This window comes from Dermacentor albipictus, chromosome 1 (genome assembly GCF_038994185.2).
Source record: "Dermacentor albipictus isolate Rhodes 1998 colony chromosome 1, USDA_Dalb.pri_finalv2, whole genome shotgun sequence".
NCBI lineage: Eukaryota > Metazoa > Arthropoda > Arachnida > Ixodida > Ixodidae > Dermacentor > Dermacentor albipictus.
This window is the reverse complement of record NC_091821.1, coordinates 193,461,015-193,480,572: the sequence shown is the minus strand read 5'-3', so window position 1 is coordinate 193,480,572 and position 19,558 is coordinate 193,461,015. Positions and strand designations below refer to the sequence as shown.

Below are 19,558 nucleotides of genomic sequence, written 5' to 3'. Positions count from 1 at the left end.
TGTCCTGCGAGCGCCCTAATTCTCCCTTCACAAGTCAAGGTGCTGAGCCGTCAGGCAGCGGTGTCCTGCGGGAGAAGCATCGGCAGGCGACGTGTTTAGACGTGTCAGCGTGTGCCAGACAGCCCGGCGCCGCACCTCCTTTTGCATGGAGGTCTCCGCGCGCGCGAACTTTGAACCGGGTGGCCAGCGCGGTCGCTGGTTGGACCCCTCGGACGACCGTCGTGTGCTGACTTTGTATTGGGCCGTTTGAGTGACAATGGTTCTCGGGGATTATAAAGCGGCGAGGAGGCCGCCTCGAAAACAGGATCCGCCGACCCACCGGGAGACAGTGTCGCTCCCGACTGGGGTGAGATGTGTCACGCGTTTTCGCCGGACGCCGTCGTGCGGGAACAGTCGCGTTTGTGTGAGCTCTCGGCCCCAGTGCCGATCCGATCTTGTCCTGTACAATAACCTGTATATAATGTATAAAGTCCCTTTTGTTATGCTCATCGACGCCAGGCTCGGAGTCTTCGCTACCAACGCTCTGTCACGAAACGGGTGACGAGCGCTACGGGACCACAAAGTCGTAATAGTGGTGCAGCGGTACAAGTTCGTAACAGCACGAGGTCGCGGGATCGAATCCCGGCCACGGCGGCCGCATTTCGATGGGGGCGAAATGCGAGAACACCCGTGTACTTAGATTTAGGTGCACGTTAAAGAACCCCAGGTGGTCTAAATTTCCGGAGTCCTCCACTACGGCGTGCCTCATAATCAGAAAGTGGTTTTGGCACGTAAAACCCCCAAGCTGAAGGTACCAGCAAGTGATGCAATCTTATGAATGACGGAGGCTGCACAAGAAATGATACATGTGTATGGGAGTATATGGTATATAGCATATATAAGCCAATACTGAACAAGCAAATGCTGGCCAATGACATCAAAATGGCACATTTCTGCTACGCCGGCTTGGCAGATGTATGGCACACAGCACGCTATGACGGCTTACGTCCAAAGAAATTGCTACGTCGTCAACCCAATAGAGGGGCGCGCCTTGTAGACTACATCAGACAAGCCAGCAGATCTCTGCGTAGGCCGAATGAAGTCTTCGGAAAATAAAGGTTTAAATTTCTCACCCGGGCAGCAGTCTGATTATAAATATATTAAGTATATTTCGACAGAATTAGTCAATCGGAAAACAACAAGGGTAAGAGTGCTTTATGTATAAAATGTCAATACAGTGTCTGAATATATTTGCTGAATGTATGCACTCTTTTTGGTAAACACATTGTTTGACCTTACTTTGCTTCGAGTTCTTTTTCTTTACCTCGTCCTGCCCATGCTTCAAACAGTTTAATTAGCACAGATGGTGTCAGCGGCTCCCGGTTCAGCGGCAGTCGCAGGTTCGAGCAAATTTTTTGTCAACTACCAAGTTTGGTTGTAGAGCATCCCTATATGTCTTATAAGTTTCTGTTTGTAACATTTTGCAACAGGCAACTGGATTAATTTTAAAAAAAATTATTTTCATTAGGAGCTCGATGTGGGTGAGTTGGTGTAAATTACTTGAAGAAAAAATAGCGCTACAAAGACGCGGACTAAAAGAAGAACATGCCATACATTGTCTGAATACCTTTGCTGAATGTATGCGCCTGTCCTTCGTACACGTTTTTCTTTTAGTTCGCATCTTCGTAGCGCTGTTTTTTCGACTTTTCACTAGACATGCGCTCAACTTGGTCTTTGTCAGCGATGAAAACAGGCCTAAAATTAGGCGTAATACGTGCGTCGTCACTTTGCTTGTCAGAAAAGTACATTATGGTACCGAGCAAGCACCCTTGTTTGAACAAGCGCCGACCCCATTGGAGTCATTTGCATCACTTTTTTTTTATCCAGCAAGTGCACCACATATTTTTATCAGCTTTGAAAACGCCTAAATGGTATAGTGCCAACTCTCTTATCTGAAGCGAATAAAATGCGCGCTTTCCAGGTGAGAAAACATCGCCGGCATATCTCACCTGCGATGTTCGAACTACATCACTTGTGTAACTCTATTTTCTTTTCTCACTCTCTATATCTCTCTCTTTTGTTATTGCACATCGGCACGTTGTGCAAACGGCTGCCTTTTTTTTTTTATAAACCAAGGGGCCGTTAAGTTGCAATGAGATTTTAGTCTACCAGCCGCCCACGCTATCAACTTATATATTGCTGAATTTTTTCGCCATATAATCGCACAGCCGCCCATCTAAATTTTTCTTGCGTTAATCCAAAAGTTTCTGGTGAGCTCTGCATTGACACTCTGCTATTGATGACGTGTGTCCAGGATTCAGTTCAGGACATTCCTGTTTATATTAAGATTTGCAAGTTTCATTTTAAGACGAGTGTGAGCAACCTTGTCGAACGCTTTTGCGAAGTCGATGAAGACGGCGTCAATTCTTGCTAGGTGACGAACAGCGTCATGAAGGTCGGCTACGATTTCGAACAATTGTGACTCTCAGGAACGACCGCGCACGAACCCGTGTTGGTTTTGAAAAAAAAAAGAAGTTGTGCTGATCCAGGTACGTCATTATTACCGATGATATTATGTGTTCCAGCATTTTGCACGGTATGCTCGTTAACGAGATAGGCCTATAATTTGAAAGGGCATTGTGCGCATTCGGCGAGGTGCAAAGGTTGAAGCAAGTTTCTCGCGTCGCCTTTCCTCTCTGCCACGCTCCTGTCATTATACATGCGTTCTGAACCACCCCCCGACGCGGTGTGCCAGACAGCAGCAGTGGGAAAGTCGAAGGAAGGGGCAAAGAAACTTCGCTTTAAAATCCCAACAGTTCTAGCAGCTCCATATTCCAGAACTCCAGGCTCTTAGCTTGGACACAAAATACGTTGTATTGATTCTGTTTCCCGAGAAGCAATGACCGAAAATTGTGAAGTGAATACTTTGCATTCCTTGTGTGTTACAGACATTCTGGAAGGCATGCGCGAACAACTGGTTGCCTTCTTTCTTCGTTACAGCCCTAGTCGTGGGCCACGGATCGCTAGAGCGCACCTACAGCTGTCCAGTCGTGGCACGATTCCCTCCCCACCGTGGTCACACACTCGACGTCCACTCGTCTCCCTTCGAGAGGAATGTGTTTGCGTCAGGCGGCATGGACAGAGAAGTCAAAGTGTTCAGCTTGCTGCAGGTAATCCTACATGGCGTCAAGCTAGAAGAGTGCCTGTCGAGGGTTTCTGTATCGGATACATTCTTCGGCCTGTCCATATTGCGCGACTATTTCTCGCGAGCGCGTGGCCAAAACATCTCAAAAGCGAATTATGCTGAAAACTGTAACATTCGTTTCTCTTGCGAACCTCGCTGCAAGGTCTCAGCTTACTGCAATAACTAAAATAAAAAAATACAAATGGAATGAACAGTTGCCCACTGCCATCCAGTAATTTTGGCTCAAGTCTCACCGACAATCATTCTATAGCTTTATTGACGTAAAAGGACCTACATTACGCGGTCCGTTCAACGTGCGACGCTCGCTGCGAACCAATGCGAAGTGCAATATACTGTCGCGTACCGAAATGAAGCAACTGAAAACAGTTGGTACATGCTCTAATCGCAGCTGGAGCCCGTGCTGACCATTCCACTTCCAGAGGCGGCCATTAGGGTCCGTTGGTCTCCTTCGCAGCCGACTCTGCTAGCGGCGCTTCAGGGCGACGGCCGCCTTGACTTCTACGACCTGCGTCGCACCACAGCTCCCGTGGCGGAGTTTCCACTGAGCGCTGAACGTGGCGCTGGCACTAGCCTCGAGTACTGCGCGCGCAGGTAACGCGATAAATCGCTACTCTACAAATGTTTCGCTCTCTCGAACGCCGAGGCAGCTTCCCTTCTGACAGGCGCATGGCCGGAGCCGCCTTGCCCGCGGTTTAGGTCTGACCGTGACGTGCTTTGAGATGCAACAACGGCTGAGTTAGAAAACAGGGAAAGAATAGTGAAACAAGACAGAGGTGCCGGAGTTTGTCTTTATTGCCTTCCAAGCGCTTTCGGTGCCTCGCGCGGGATGCTCCAGAACACATTCGGCATAAAATCTCGCTATAGCCGTGCGTATTAGAGCTTTTCTTGCGTCGCGCTTTAAAGAGCCGACTTTTTTCTGGACCTGACAGCGACGCTTTCGGCTAGTTCTTCCACATGCGGACGAGTGCTTACTCTGGGCAAATGTGAACTTAGCATATTGTTTTCGCTGTAATGGCCCTTACGATTATATAGAGTATATCGGACAGACAGCCTTTGCAAAATGCCGTTACAGCGAAAATTCGTCGTTACTCGGCAAAGCCTCGACTGTAGTGCATCCATCTCAAAACATTTTGCAGATCGAAGCTCCTATCAGCATGATCAGTACAGAATGGTACTTTTAATTTCAATAGAAACGCTAGTATCAGGCCACACTGATTATTTTACCAGCCGTGGTTGCTCAGTGGCTATGGTGTTGGGCTGCTCAGCACAAGGTCGCGGGATGGAATCCCGGCCACGGCAGCCGCATTTCGATGGGGGCGAAATGCAAAAACACCCGTGTGCTTAGATTTAGGTGCACGTTAAAGAACCCCAGGTGGTCGAAATTTCCGGTGTCCTCCACTACAGCGTGCCTCATAATCAGAAAGTCGTTTTGGCACGTAAAACCCGATAATTTAATTTAATTAGGCCACACTGCAATATATACACTAAACGATTGAAAAAATCGCAACTAGAGCACAACAGGGACAATTCTGACACCGAGTTACGGACGGGCTTGAAAACAGGCTGCGCTAATTTACTTGTACAGGGTGCACAAAGTTAAACTATCAGCAACTTTAATAAACAACGCTGTGCTAGCCACGCAAGTGCTGCTTGCACCGGTGGTTTATGCGCTTTGGCGGGCACAATTTTCGAGAACATATACAGTCAGCAAGTATATAATTATCAAAATTTTGTTAACCTTACCCGACGCGGTGGCTTAGCGGTTATGGTGTTACGCTGCTAAGCGCAAGATCGCGGGATGAAAAAGCGGCCGCGGCCGCCGCATTTCGATGGGGGCGAGATGGAGACCCGTTCGTGTTCCGTGCGTTGGAGGCAAAGATCCCCTGGTGGTCGGAATTACTCATGAGTGCCCCACTACGGCGTGGCTCATAATCGAATCGTGGTTTTGGCACGTAAAACCCCAGAATTCATTCATTCAAATAACGTCATAAATGTTGCGCTTACTGCATATCTTTATATTATAAACTTGAAGGCAACCGTATTGGAAGGCAATCCCCATCTTATTTGACACCTCTAAGAGTTTCTGTTACATGATACTCATCATCAAATTTAACGCTCAGTACGCTAATTCGCATTTAGAAGCTGGAGTCTCGATACGAAGACGAACGTCGCAGGTGGTGCAGAGGATTGCTGGGTAAAGGGGGAAAAATCAGTCTTGTATCTGCCAGCCGGGAGCAGGATCGCAGCTGTCAGATCCGCCAGGCTATACAGGCGTGCTATACGGAATCAGCGTATTCATGTAAAAATCAAATGGCAGATCAAGAGCGCTTCGCAAGCTGTGCCACAGAGCGCCGTCTTACGGTGGAGACCATTTGCTTCAAATCTGCATTTTGAACGCTCGCGCTACAGCCTGAGCAAGCAGGTGTGCATAAGCGCATACGGAAGTATACTGACAGGGATTTTTTCAAATGAGAACGGTTTCGGCTACGCGGCAAACCTGGCCCTCAGCTGGTGCACCCCATCAGTGCTTTGCCGTAGCCTTGTGGCATAACAAATTTCGCGCGGAACTTCAAGGTGTCGGTGCACACAAAGTAATTTGCATCAGAAAATTCGTAAACTACGACTTACACACAAGCTGCAGACATGATTGCTTGAGGTTGTAATTCAAATACAGCCGAGGAGGTTGCAGTAGCGCTCGCTTTTACGGGGGTACAAAAGCGGGAGTCGTATTATGCGATAGCCAATTAGCTGTTCGAAATTTTAGCCAAGGGAGAATCTCGGAAGACGCCCTCCAAATTCTACTCAAACATCCTCCTAGGAGAGACATAACTTTTATTTGGGTTCCGGCCCATGAAGAAGTCCCGGGTAATGAAGCCGCTCACGAGCTCGCCCGAGCACTCTACCACTGGACAGCTCTAGAGCAGCCAGTTCCCGGGATCAAAGATAACATCATCACGCACAGGGAAATCGTAGATCACTACAAAGCCGAAAGAAGAATCTTTCCGCCTCCGCATCGGTCTCTCTCTCTCCGGAAGACACTTGCATTTGGCGGCGCCTCTAGGGAAACAATTATACATCACCATATTGGATCTACTGAACTCAAACGAGGGACTATAACGACGGCCTCTGCACAATTTGTAAGGAGAAAGGTACGCTAGACCATGTAATATACGAGAATAACGGCATTCTCACGTGACAGTATCGCCTGAGGACATCATAAAGTCAAACGTAACGTCGCACGATGACATCTTTAAGGGATGATGTCATCTGATGAATTCATGTAATGCCTCTTGGAGAAGCAGCACAATGTGCGCTTCCCGCTTCAGTTCACTGTCTCCAGGATTGGCCCGCATTATTGTGTAAACACCGCGCACGCGGACACGAAAAATCCAGACCAACTAGAGGCTAACAGATTCGCTGTAAAAGTTGGCCCATATGATATCTAACGTTCGTCAGTTAATTAATGATTTTTGCAGGCATTCATTCCAAATGTAAGCCGCTATGTCTGCTTGAATGTCGATGATTTGTTTTCCCTGAAAACGTCGACGGCACTGTTCGTTATTCGTTGTAATAAATTTGCTGTCAGTATTGCGCTCATCTTGTGTTCTACGAGCATGAGCCAGGGCTTTAAAGTATCGATGTGGCGTTGCAGGGAAGTTGTGTGGCGCACTGGCCTAGACAGATGGAGTGAAGGTGAAGTACGAATGAATGAATTCTGGGGTTTTACGTGCCAAAACCACGATTTGATTTTGAGGCACGCCTTAGTGGGAGGCTCCGGATTATATTTGACCAGCGGGGGCATTTTTACCGTGCACGGAATACGGGCGTTTTTGCCCTTCGCTCCCGTCGAAATGCGGCCTGCGCGGCCGGGATTTGATTCCGTGACCTCGTGCGTACCAGAGCAACACCACAGCCGCTAAGCCACCGCGGCGGGTGAAGGTGAAGTATCATGGCGAACAATGTGGGCATGGTAGGGAATGCCATAAAAGGTAGTCAATAAAAGTGTACTTTTTTTTTCTTAGGCGAGAAATGCTATTCAAATTTACGTATATCGCCAGGCCTAATTAACAAAAGCTTTCGTTTGTAAGAAATCTTACTGACCGAACATCATCGCCGATGTCCTTACATTTATTTATTTATTTATTTATTTATTTATTTATTTGATACTGTCAAAACCGTTCTTGGGGTCATTACAGGGAGGGTGATGTGTCAAAATTCATGATGCATGATATTCATACATAAAGCATTATATTCTATGTAACATACAAATTCACTGACGCTATTGGTGATCAACAACAGAAAACCAAGGAATAAAGAGGAGTGATTGTGCAAAGAAAAGGCAACAAATAAATGCTCGTACCAAAATTTAGTAAACATCATCACAGAAAAAGTATCTAACGCATTTGCGAAATCGGTAGATCTTTCATTGCTCACAACTGCATAAGACACACTGTTCCACATTTCAATTGTGTCACCTAAAAAGGGGAAATGAAAAGCATCCGCGCGTGTTAAATAAGGTTGTATAGCTCTGTTGTTTAGACGATCGCATCTTCTTCCTAGATGTTGCAGATATACATGCCTGTTGATTTTTCTTCGCCGACTCATGATTCTAAAAAGAAACTTTAGCCGATGTTTACGTCTGCATTCCTCCACACACTCTCGCTCACACGATTTTAACAAGGCCGTAACGGAGTCCGTGCGTCGGTAGTCCACACAATACAAGCGTACTCCAAGGCTGGTCGCACAAACGTTTTGTGGGCTCCTAATTGCACCTCCCGTGTAGCGCATTTCAGCTTTTTCTTTAGAAAGTATAGTTTTTGGTTTGCCTTGGAACACACATTATCAATGTGTGAGTGCCATTGCAATGTGTGCATAATGCTTACTCCTATAAGTATTTGAAACAAGCTGCACTACTTAATGGATGCTTTCCGATGTGGTAAGTGAAGGAAAGTTCGCGCCTACCGGAGCGAATATGCGTAAATGTTGTTTTGCTATAGTTTATTTCCATGTCCCAAGCGTCTGCTCAGATGTTATAATCGATATCCCAATTCAGGGGCACGCGCACGTACGAACCGTTCTACCGTACGGAAACGCTTCTCGAATGCGACACGTGGTGCTTTTATATTGCGTAGCTGCCAGTACTTACCAGTACCAATACTTGTCCGTAACGAGAGGCATCTTTCACTAAGTCTAATCTTCCTCTTTCTTCAGATTGACATTTCTTTGTGCACACACGATGCGAACTAAATCATGTTAAAAACTAGGATATCATCTCTTTGTTCGCTGCTTTGTGAAGATACCGGTGGATTTTGACTGGCTGTAAACGACTGGCAATAACTTCCCCCGCAGGGTATAAGACAATTGGTTTATCGATTGACTGATTACTCGGTTTACCGGCCCAAAGCGACTCTGGGGCTATGGGCGACGCCGTAGTGGCGGGCTCCGGATTAATTTTCGCCAACTGGGGTTCCTTAACGGGCACCTAGGTCCAAGTGCGGGCATGGCTGCCAGGATTCGAACCCGCGACCCCGTGCTGTTTGTGGGTTCGGCTCCCAGCGGCGAGAAGTTATTTTTTAGATGGTCAAAAAAATTAACAATAGCCTGTAGCACGTAGCACAATTCTAACCCTTGATATAAATTACTCGATGAGGCGGCCATTACTTCTACGCCTAACTGAATAATTAAAGTATAATTACACATATTAACTTTTGAATTGGTTACATTACGGCTCATGTGTATATCTACAAATTATAGCCGGTGAGTTCACAAACCGTATCTACTTGGAACGAATTCTTTGGTCTGCACCAGTACCCGCCGCGGTTGATTAGCGGCTATGGTGTTGCGCTGCTAAGCACGTGGTCGCGGGATCGAATCCCGGCCACGGCAGCCGCATTTAAATGGGGGTGCAATGCGAACACACCCGTATACTTAGATTTAGGTGCGCGTGAAAGAACCCCAGGTGGTTCACATTTAGGGAGTCCCCCACTACGGCCTGCCTCATAGTCAAATCGTGGTTTTGGCACGTAAAACCCCATAATTTAAGGACTGCACCAGTTTCGAGATATTCATTTTCAAAGTGTCCGACGAAATTCATTGGCGTTCCAATTATTTACTTTAAGAAAAGGCTGTTTTATGTATTGAAGCACAAAAGTAAATGGAATACCAATGCATTTGGTCGGACAGTTTCAAAATTAATATATCGAAACTGGTGCAGTCTAGAGAATTCGTTTCAAGTGGATACGGTTTGAGAACTCACCGGATTTAATTCGTACATTTAAATATGTGCCGTAAAGTAATTAAATAAAAGGTTAGTTAGGGTAATTATGTTATTTAGTTAAGCATTTTGATTTCACGCAGAAATAATGGCCGGCTCATCGAATAACATAGTCCAAGGGTAAGAATCTGCCACCCGCAATATTAAAAAAATGTTGGAACTTCTAAAGAAAAACACCTGGTCTATAATATATATATATATATATATATATATATATATATATATATATATATATATATATATATATATATATATATATATATAGAGAGAGAGAGAGAGAGAGAGAGAGAGAGAGAGAGAGAGAGAGAGAGAAAGAGAGGTTATAATAGAAGGCAGGAAGCTTAGCCCGGCTGATCCCGCTACGCTACCCTGCACTATAGGAAAGGAGGAAATGGGACTAAACGATGAGGAGGAGGAGAGTATTACATTTTGCATGATTCACACTCAATCAAACGTTCGTCGTTGAGTCATTCACAAGCGGTCATATAGGCTGGTGCATTTGAAGAACAGCAGCAGCGCTTTTGTGGTTTTGTACATCGTAGACGGACGTGGCCACGGTCGCAAGATCTTCTCTTCTGTGAACGGCCTTTCATCTAAGCGCCCAAAATCTCTCCGAAGGGCAATCCTTTCCCCTTCATATGTTGGGGAGTCACACAGATGTTTTATTGTTTCTTCGGCGCCACATGCACTTCCCGTGTAGACTGCATAAAAACCAGGGGCCCGAACTCGCAAAGCTTTTGGATCATACAAGAGCTGTTTACCACTGGCACACGCTATATACCTCCGCTATCATACGTACACTCAAGCAATCTGGAGGCGCTCTCTTCTTACGAAACGCTCTTGCGTGCATGCTTCGTCAATCGGGGCCAACAAGGCGCCCTCTGCTTCGCGAAACCGCTGCCTTCTCGAGTAAAACCACTCTTTCGCTTTGTGATCACTGCAAGCACATAGAAAGGTGCGTCTGCGAACATTCCCTTTCTTTGCGGACTGTGCCGTCGGCAGATGTGTCGTTGTAAGAAATAGAACTACGTTTGCTTTGAAAATGAGTCCGTGGAGTGAGCATTCGCGTGGTTTTTACGTGTGCAGCCCAGACCTGGTCTTCGTCAGTCGCGGGCCCGGCAACACGCAAGTCTGGCAGCTGGGTTCCAAGTTGGTGGCGGCAGGCGAAGTAAACCAGAGCGACCTCATCAGGGATGTGGCCAATGGCACGTTTGCATCCGAGTAGCCCGCACTCCTCGGGTCGATAGCCAACATCCAACATTGGCTGTACGTGTGTGTATGGTTTGGTATTAACTGGTGTCGCAGGCTAGTGCGCTTCATATCCAAGGTGCTGAAAAGATTTTTGCCAATAAACGGCGATGTGACCGAGAGATATTTAACCTATCTGTAGAAAAAAAATAATTATGGCTGGTTATGAAATAACTTAATAAATATCCTTTAAAAATTTACGTTGTTTTGAGCGTTAGGAGCAGTTTAGTGAAATGGAGCAAGGTCTTTCGGCAGAACAGACGGTAGGTGCAGGGATCTGTTTTTTAAGTGAATGGCAAGTTCAGTGAATAACTAGGTTTGCTCACGGCAAGAAGTCGTTTCGCAGCGTGCTCGTTGATATTGTAACAGCCAGCAGGATGCTATCGGCCTCTTGCGCAGTCCTGGCAAACACCAGAGGAAAGCTGAGGCATTCCAGTTAAGAAGTAAAGAGAGCACTCAGTCCAGCTAATACGCGGCTAGTCGGGGTATGTTGAACGGCAAGGCAAAAACTAACAGCTCCGCTGCGCTTTGCGGCCCGCCGGTTTTGAACCGCCATTTCGGCAGGAAATGTGCACTGTGTCCCTGCCGAGTTCAGTTTAGTATGACTTGGTCTCATCAGTCTGCGCGTATGTATGCATGAAAGCGGCGGGAAGCGAGATGCCGTCGGCTCTTTTGACCGAAGCCGCGCAAAATTAGTTGCAGTGGGCCACGGGCCGGGATGTTTCCTTTCACCTCAATGTTCTATTTCTTTATTTATATTCGCAGACGTCCAGTGAACTTTGTTCGCTCACGGAAACGAGAGTGGAGGTGCACCTTTCATCGGGATTGACGTTTCATTGAGAACGACATGAAAGAAGGAAGTACACGGATGATCCTTCACATTCGCCCCACACGCGGCTAGAAAAATATTTCGAAAGAAAGGGCTCCCAACTAATGGAATGAACTGCACTGGGCCCCAGATGACGTCGTGGCTGTATGCGTTTAGGGTGCCTCAATCATTGAGGCGCCTTATATGCGTTGCTCGTTGCAGCTACGAAGGGCATCGTCACAATGTCGCAAAGGAGGCCTGCGACGAAGCGAGTTTCATGGAAATATATTCCAAGTTTACATGCGCTAACGTTCACGAGCCAAAGCTTTGAAAACTCGTGGTTTACGCGTGTGTGATATAAGATTTAATAAGCTTTGCTCCGTTAACTAAAGCTACGGAATTAGTTAAGTTAAACTCTTAATAAAAGTAAAGAAGTTAACTCTAATATCTGCAGTCTTCATTCATTCATTCATTTACATTACATTACACTACATCACAGGGCTTCCGAAGACGCATATATAGTGATGGGGCACGGTGCAATAAACAGAGTTATGTCAGCAGACAACAACTAAAACAAAGCACTGGAGTGTCATCGATGTACTATACAGACCTATTCAGTATGCAATACAAGGGAATGTGGAATCCTTGCACAATATTAAGATTAAGTTGTTCACGAAAGTGGTTACGGTCCTGAGCACGAGGTCGCGGGATCAAATCCCGGCCACGGCGGCCGCATTTCGATGGGGGCGAAATGCGAAAACACCCGTGTACTTAGATTTATGTGCACGTTAAAGAACCCCAGGTGGTCAAAATTTCCGGAGTCCCCCACTACGGCGTGCCTCATAATCAGAAAGTGGTTTTGGCACGTAAAACCCCATATATTATTAAAGTGGTTACGGTCAGGGATCGTGACGATGGCTTCGGGAAGTGCAATGGCGCGTGGTAGTGCAGATGAATTGAACGCTTGAGGCCTTCCAGAAATGGCGTTTGATACTCAGATTACTATGTAGACCTCGTGATGTGCGCGTGGGAGGGTGAATTGGTAAGCGACGAGGCGGTAGGATATGAACGTACTTGTGCAATGGACATAAAAGGGAAACAGAGCGACGGGTATCCAATGGCTGGAGGTCAAGTTCCTGTTTAATATTAGTAACGCTGAAATGGCGGTCGTAGTTACACTGTAAACGAAAATAAACCCAACTGAGAGTTTTTAAGAGGTGATGTGCCCTAAAACCTCCCCTCCTCAAATATTTACTCCGATGTATGGGAGCAAAACAGCGCCATTCCCTCGTTTCACTCCGCTGGCTAGCTGCCGGAGTATTAAGGCGACATGACGCGATTTTACTCCGCTTAAAAATTTTGTTCTCCCGTGAAACTCCGACAGGGAGTTTTGAAAAACTCCCCTCCGCCGATACAGGTTAGTCACGTGGCGCTTCCCATGAGGCTGTGCGCCTCGCCAGCGACCGGGCGCGTTCGGCGGAGCGGGCAGTGCTCATGGCTGACGGTTTGTTTACGTCTGTGAAGTGTCGTTCCGTGACAGCGTTTCGTCAATTTGTTTCCCGTATCTCCTTCCAGAAAGTGTTATAGGCATGCCTGAAGCTCACTGTATCTCAGCTTCAAGTACATTAGCTGTGATCACTTTGCTGACAACGATGATTGCAAGAACCACGTTTTCAAGTGCGGAAAAAGGCTTAGGTATACCTCGAAGCTGCTCACTGGCTCGTGATGTCGGCTCACGTTCTGGTTGTGTTTCCGTGCTGCGTCACCCTGTCTTGTGTTCTTCAGTACGTGAAATGCCACTTCTATGTCCTTTTGAGTACATGCTGACAACGTCCGGTGTAATGTTTGTAAGGACCGCGTAGCAATGGCAACAGCAGCCACTGTTCGAGCGACGACATCCGTGCTAGTCGCGCATGAATGGCGTAACCCAAGTTCGTTGCGGTGCTGTGTTGCCAGTGAGAGAGACCGGAGTGCAAGCAACTGTTTTTATTTATCTGTGAACGGATATCCTCGCCCGAAGAAAAACGGTAGGACATAAGTATATATGTGTGCTTAAAATAAAGCTTCTTATTGAGCGATGTGAATCGAATTGTTATCGCGCATATAGGTTTTGGTCACGTCGTTGCTTCCGATATTGCATTAACATTACGCTCTATCCGAGACACTGATTTAGACGCATGCCTGCTGGCTACGAGTTTAGGGGTCCACTCGACAGATCAGCGATGTAGCTCCTTTTCGCAACCGAGACAGATTGCTTGTACTCAGAGCAAGTAGTGCGGTGTATAAATGTATGTCTGCGCATTTTTCGGTGTTACGTCGGCTGCTGCGGGTCATGCTCACACGTAATAATTTCTTGCTACGCTACCACTATATCGAAAAAATGCAATTTTGCTATGCAGCACATGCACTTACATTTTTCTAGCTTACTGTAACTAACGCACTACTTTTTGGCCGCGAACGCCGGCAGTGTGCGAAGTCGCTTCAGCACTCACAGAATGGCATAGTATTGAAAAATAACGCCATTAACTTTTTTTATCTCACTATTTTGAATTAACAGTTTTGTGTTGATTAAGGTATTCTGTTAGTTTCAAAGAGGCAGATCTCGTATGAACGAGCATGTGAGTCGTAATTCTGAAAACAGCACAGCTGCTCCCTTGGCGGTTTCGAGGCACACAGTATCGTGGCTATATATACTGGCACCGTTGCATCTTGAGTATCGCGTGTACGTGGGATGTCTTTCAAATTTCTGCATTGGGCGTTTCTGGAATGTTTATGTATGTCATGATATATGTGCTTTCATTGACTTGTTTCATCGAATTTGACGCGGTCTCGTGTGCATATTTCGAAATTTGACCAGCAGCCTCTGCATGTAAACATGTTCGCGCAAACTGACGCGATGCCTCTTTTTATACTCCCGTTGCACCTCGAAAAAACTCCGTCAATTGCAAAGCAAAAAATAAAAAAAGACAGAAAAAAACCTCCCATAATTCCACGCAAAAATTCCGCTCGTGCGGAGTAAAAATTCTACTCCGATCATACGGAGCATAATAAACTCCGAACCGGGGGGTCGCTAGAGGACAAGCAGTATACTCCCACCTCGGAGTTATTTCCGTTTACAGTGTAGGTGATATAAATCGAGCGACCCTATTTTGGATCGACTCTATCTTGTTAGCCAGGTACTTCTGGTGAGGAGACCAGGCTGCTGAGGCGAATTCTAGCTGCGGGCGAACGAATGTAGGCTAATTTACGTATACATATGAGTTAGAATGACGCAAATACGACGCAAATAGCCATGTTTTAGATGCCTTAGCTCAAATGGCAGTTATGTGCTCCTTCCAGGAGATGGTAGGTAGATGGTAGGACTAATTCCTAAGTAGGTGTATGATGAAGCATGAGGTATACACTATTATTTATAGAATAAAGAAAGCTAGATGTAGAGTGCTTACGACTGAACGAAAATACCTTGCTTTTAGTTGAGTTAAGGGTCATTATCCAGTTATCGCACCAGTAGTTGATAGCTTTAAGGTCGTTTTGAAGGGTAAGATGGTTATTAGCTTTTTTAATAACCCGGTAAGCAATGCAGTCATCGGCATTGCACTTCAACATTGTGACGAAGAAAGGTTTCTGGTTCTTCAAAAGTGTATAATGTATATAATACCGTGCTGCTTATGATTACCGTGGCAGAGGTAGTAGTAGTCGTCGTCGTCGTCGTGCCGTCATCATCATGGTCATCATCATCATCATCATCATCATAATGTTTTATGTCCACTGCAGGACGAAGGCCTCTCCCTGCGATCTCCAATTACCATTGTCCTGCGCCAAAAGATTCCAACTAGCGCCCGGGAATTTCCTAATTTCATCGCTCCACCTAGTTTTCTGCCGTCCTCGACTGCGTTTCCCTTCTCTTGCTAACCATTCTGTAACCCTAATGGTCCAACAGTTATTTAGCCGGCGCATTACATGACCTGCCCAGCTCCATTTTTTTCTCTTGATATCAATTAGAATATCGTCTATACCCGTTTGCTCTCTAATTCAAACCGCTCTCTTTCTGTCTCTTAACGTTATGCCTAGCAATCTTTGTTCCATTGCGCTTTGCGCGGTCCTTAACTTCTTCTCAAGCTTTTTTGTCAGTCTCCAAGTCTCTGTCCCATATGTCAGCACTGGTAAAGGGCACTGATTATACACCTTCCTTTTCAATGATAACGGTAAGCTTCCAGTCAGGAGCTAACAATGTCTGCCGTATGCTACCCACCTAATTTTTATTCTTCTATTAATTTCCTTCTCATGATCAGGGTTCCCCGTGATTAATTGACCTAGGTAAACGTACTCCTTCACAGACTCTAGAGGCTGACTGGCGATATTGAACTCTTGTTACCTTGCCCGGCTGTTCATCATTATCTTTGTCTTCTACATATTAATCTTCAAGGCCACTCTTACACTCTATCTGCTAAGGTCCTCAATGATTTGTTCTAACTCGTCTGCATTGTTGCTGAATTGAACAATGTCATCGGCAAATCGAAGGTTGCTGAGATATTCGCCGTCGATCCTTACTTCTAAGCCTTCCCAAGTTAATAGCTTGAATACTTCTTCCAAGCACGCAATGAATAGCATTGGAGATATTGCGTCTCCTTGTCTGACCCCGTTCTTAATAGGTGTCTACCTACTTTTCTTGTGTAGAATTAAGGTAGCTGTGGAACTTCTGTAGATATTTTCCAAGGTATTTACGTAAGCGCTCTGTACTTCTTGATTACCTAATGCATCTATGACTGCTGGTATCTCTACTGAATCAAATGCCTTTTCGTAATATATGAAAGCCATATAGAGAGGCTTATTGTACTCTGCGGATTTCTCGATAACCTGATTAATGACATGGATGTGATCCATTGTAGAGTATCCCTTCCTGAAGCCAGCCTGTTCCCTTGGTTGACTAAAGTCCAGTGTTGCCCTTATTCTATTGGAGATTATTTTGGTAAATATTTTATATAATGCTGGGAGTAAGCTAATGGACCTATAATTTTTCAATTCTTTAACGTCTCCCTTTTTGTGGATTAGTATAATGTTTGCATTCTTCCAGTTTTCTGGGACCCTTGCAGTGGATAGACACTTCGTATAATGAGCCACCAGTTTTTCAAGCATTATGTCTCCCCCATCTTTGATTAGTCACCTATGGGTAGATATTGAAAGAGTTGCATTCAGTAAAAATCTAGAAATGTAATGAATTGGCTAAGTACAGTTTAGTCTAATCGACATATCTACCAGTTTCGTAGTCTCGCTTAAAGTCAAGGTTTAGCGCTTCAAAACTGTGTGTCCAATCCGTTCCAACTCCTATTCCTAAATCTCGGGCTCACATTCCATTCACATTCCATCTACCAGATTGGTACCTTCATTCTATCGCCATTCCATGCAGGGTGACTGGAAATAGGGGATGATTCCGGAATCATTCCAATTCCGGATTTGCCACTCCGCAACTCTGGTGCGCACTATGTACGAATGCACCATTTCATATGACTCCCTCGTCATCTGCAGTAGAATACTATAGGCCTATAGCCAGGCGATCATCTGCAGCACCCATTAAATAGTGTTCAATAGTGTTTTTCTCTCTCTCTTACCCTTCAGTCCGCGGTCGATTGCCAAGTTTGGACAAAGAAGCAACCAAAACGTTCGCGATCATACTGGACGTGGTTCATTGTTTCTGGCATGTGGCAACAGATGGTGCACATGTCGTTTTGTGAGAGCCACACATATTGTAGCCTTTGAACGACGCACGGTTGACTTCGCTGTATGTCAGGTGGCATTCGAAAAGACTTAGTAGGGTCAATCCTATGAAGGCGGCTATAACGATTGGCCGATTGTGACCAGTGTCTTCTTGCCGTATTTGACATAGCCGCACTGTCGAGATATTGGGGTTTGGGTCTGTATAATGAGAAATAAATATGTGTGTCATCATTCGAGGGGAGGCTCACAGCTTTATCTGCGAGGTGATTTCGATGCAGTCCGCAGTATCTATGTGTCTACTGGTAGTCACTGCCATGGCATTTTACTGCTGCAAGACTGCGCAGTTTTGCCGTTAAAAGCCAGTAAATACCGCTATCACGCATTCAGGTAATTGAAGGTCTGGCTTTGCATAACTAAACTTTGAGTCACAAGGCAAGAGACACAACGTACACATCTGAAAAAAAAAAAGACAGGACAGAGTGAACGTGTCCCGTTCGTGTCTTACCAGTCGCCTGCCGTTTTCATGCTGAATAAATAGTAGCTCAACTTAGCACTCACAACAGGAACCCTCGATTATGCTAAAACGCGTGCACAGAGAGTACGCACGCCCTCCAAGTGCCGGCAAGGGGCATTGCTTAGCGGGCATGCTGCACTTTTCACCTATAGGTTCACAATGCTCCGCCTGGGCAACGTCTGAGGGCAATGCGAAAGCGCTCGGGCTGGCCCTGAAAATGCTGCCCTGTTAAGTAGGAAAAGAGAAGACGCTGGCGCCAGGCGAAAGAGATCTGCAGCAGCGCGCTTCCCACCACCTAGCGGCCATGGAGATGAGCGCGCTTCCGCAGCGCGACATAGGGGGTTGGCGTTGGCGCGTTTGTGATGCGTTCGACGCGCGGCAATCGGTGCGGCGTCGCCTGATCCTCCGCTGTGCGTGGGAGCCGTGCGGCCTTGCCCGGCACTGAAGGCAGCTGCCGATGACCAATGGGGCCTCGTAATCCTCGGCGGCCTCGGCGGGCGGCGGACTGCGAGGCGTCGCTTGCGGAACAGCGTCCCGCACTCCGGCGCGACCTGGACAACACGGCCGCGGTTCCGGCCAAGGCTCGCTTACACAAACTTCGGCGACGGCGCGTGCGGGATTGTCGCTCACCGGAGAGAGCGGCGTGGCCTTCAGCGGTGTTGTAGTCAGCCGCTCTTCCAGCCTACACGCGTTGGATGGCGGCGATCGCATTACGACAGAAGACGCACCCTGCTTCGCTCCCGGCCCCCTTCCGCACGTATATATAGTAGGCCACTGGCGGACGATGTACACGCAACCGTTTAACGCCAAACTATGCATGCGGCTAATAACTTGAGCCACGTGTGAGCCGCCATGGGTTAGAGAAGGATACCTTGGTAGCAGATGGCCACGGGGAGATTCGAGGGCAACGTAAGAAACATACCCTGCAGGGGCGTAGCCAGGGGGGGGGGGGGTGCTCACGGGGCTTGAGCCCCTTCCCCCCCCCCCCGCCCCCCCTGCTGTCGTGCTGTCGTGCACGGCCGACCAAAACAACTCCCAGCGCCGGAAACCATTCTGGATTTTGTCTAGAATGTCCTTTTCACTCTCGAAAAGACATTTCAGCGCGAGCATTGGGATCTTCGGCTGGATTTCGGGGCAACACCCATGCACCTAGAGTCACATAACGCAAGGAGCCCCATCCGAGCACAAAGTTTCAAGCGTGTTTTGATGGCAAGCGGGCTCGTCGCGGCATCTCGCGGAGGCCGCAGAATTTACGGAGCGCATGGATTTCAATTCTGAGACTTTATATGTATAAAGTTCTCATAAACTTTTGATGCGAAAGGTGCATTGACTTTTCCATAGTCGTTCGTTATATATCTTCAATGCCGGAACTTTGTGGGTTTACTGTTCTTCATTTGACGCCATAGGTGCATTGACTTTTCTAAACTCGTAAATCGGACCATACAACGAGAGAACCGAAGTCAACACACTATCAGACAAGTTGAAAAGCACGAAGCGAGGTCCGATGAGACGAAGCGTTGTGGTGGTTCATTTTTGCCGTCAAGTCACAGAAAATAATATCAACATTGTTTTCACCTGCGCCAAAGCATCCATGTCAAGATACTGAAACCAGGAAAGGTAACTGCGTTCGTAATTATTTTTCTACGTTAACTTTTATTTGCGACGACACATTGAGCCTCTTCAATTTTTTTGTTGTCGATACCCACGGGCTGCCGGAGCCAGCCAGAGCGCATGCGTGTTTCTCGTGTTGCCCCGACCACCGCGAGGCGCACATCGATGCGCGTTCGTTTTAGAGCGCAGCTCTTTGGCGTCCGT

The 19,558-nt window shown here is 46.7% G+C and overlaps 1 protein-coding gene across 1 annotated transcript in view; it reads left to right on the top strand.

Annotated features, from left to right (window-relative positions):
• The window catches only part of LOC135897968 (cytoplasmic dynein 2 intermediate chain 2-like), a 32,780-nt gene extending 20,827 nt beyond the window's left edge, over positions 1–11,953 (top strand). Inside the window, exons 8-11 of the mRNA XM_070534200.1 lie at positions 2,980–3,149; positions 3,573–3,775; positions 10,545–10,724; positions 11,472–11,953. Coding sequence (XP_070390301.1) covers positions 2,980–3,149; positions 3,573–3,775; positions 10,545–10,683 — 512 coding nt within the window. The 3' untranslated portion in view covers positions 10,684–10,724; positions 11,472–11,953. The remainder of the gene's footprint in view (positions 1–2,979; positions 3,150–3,572; positions 3,776–10,544; positions 10,725–11,471) is intronic.
• The last annotated feature ends 7,605 nt before the right edge of the window (positions 11,954–19,558 follow it).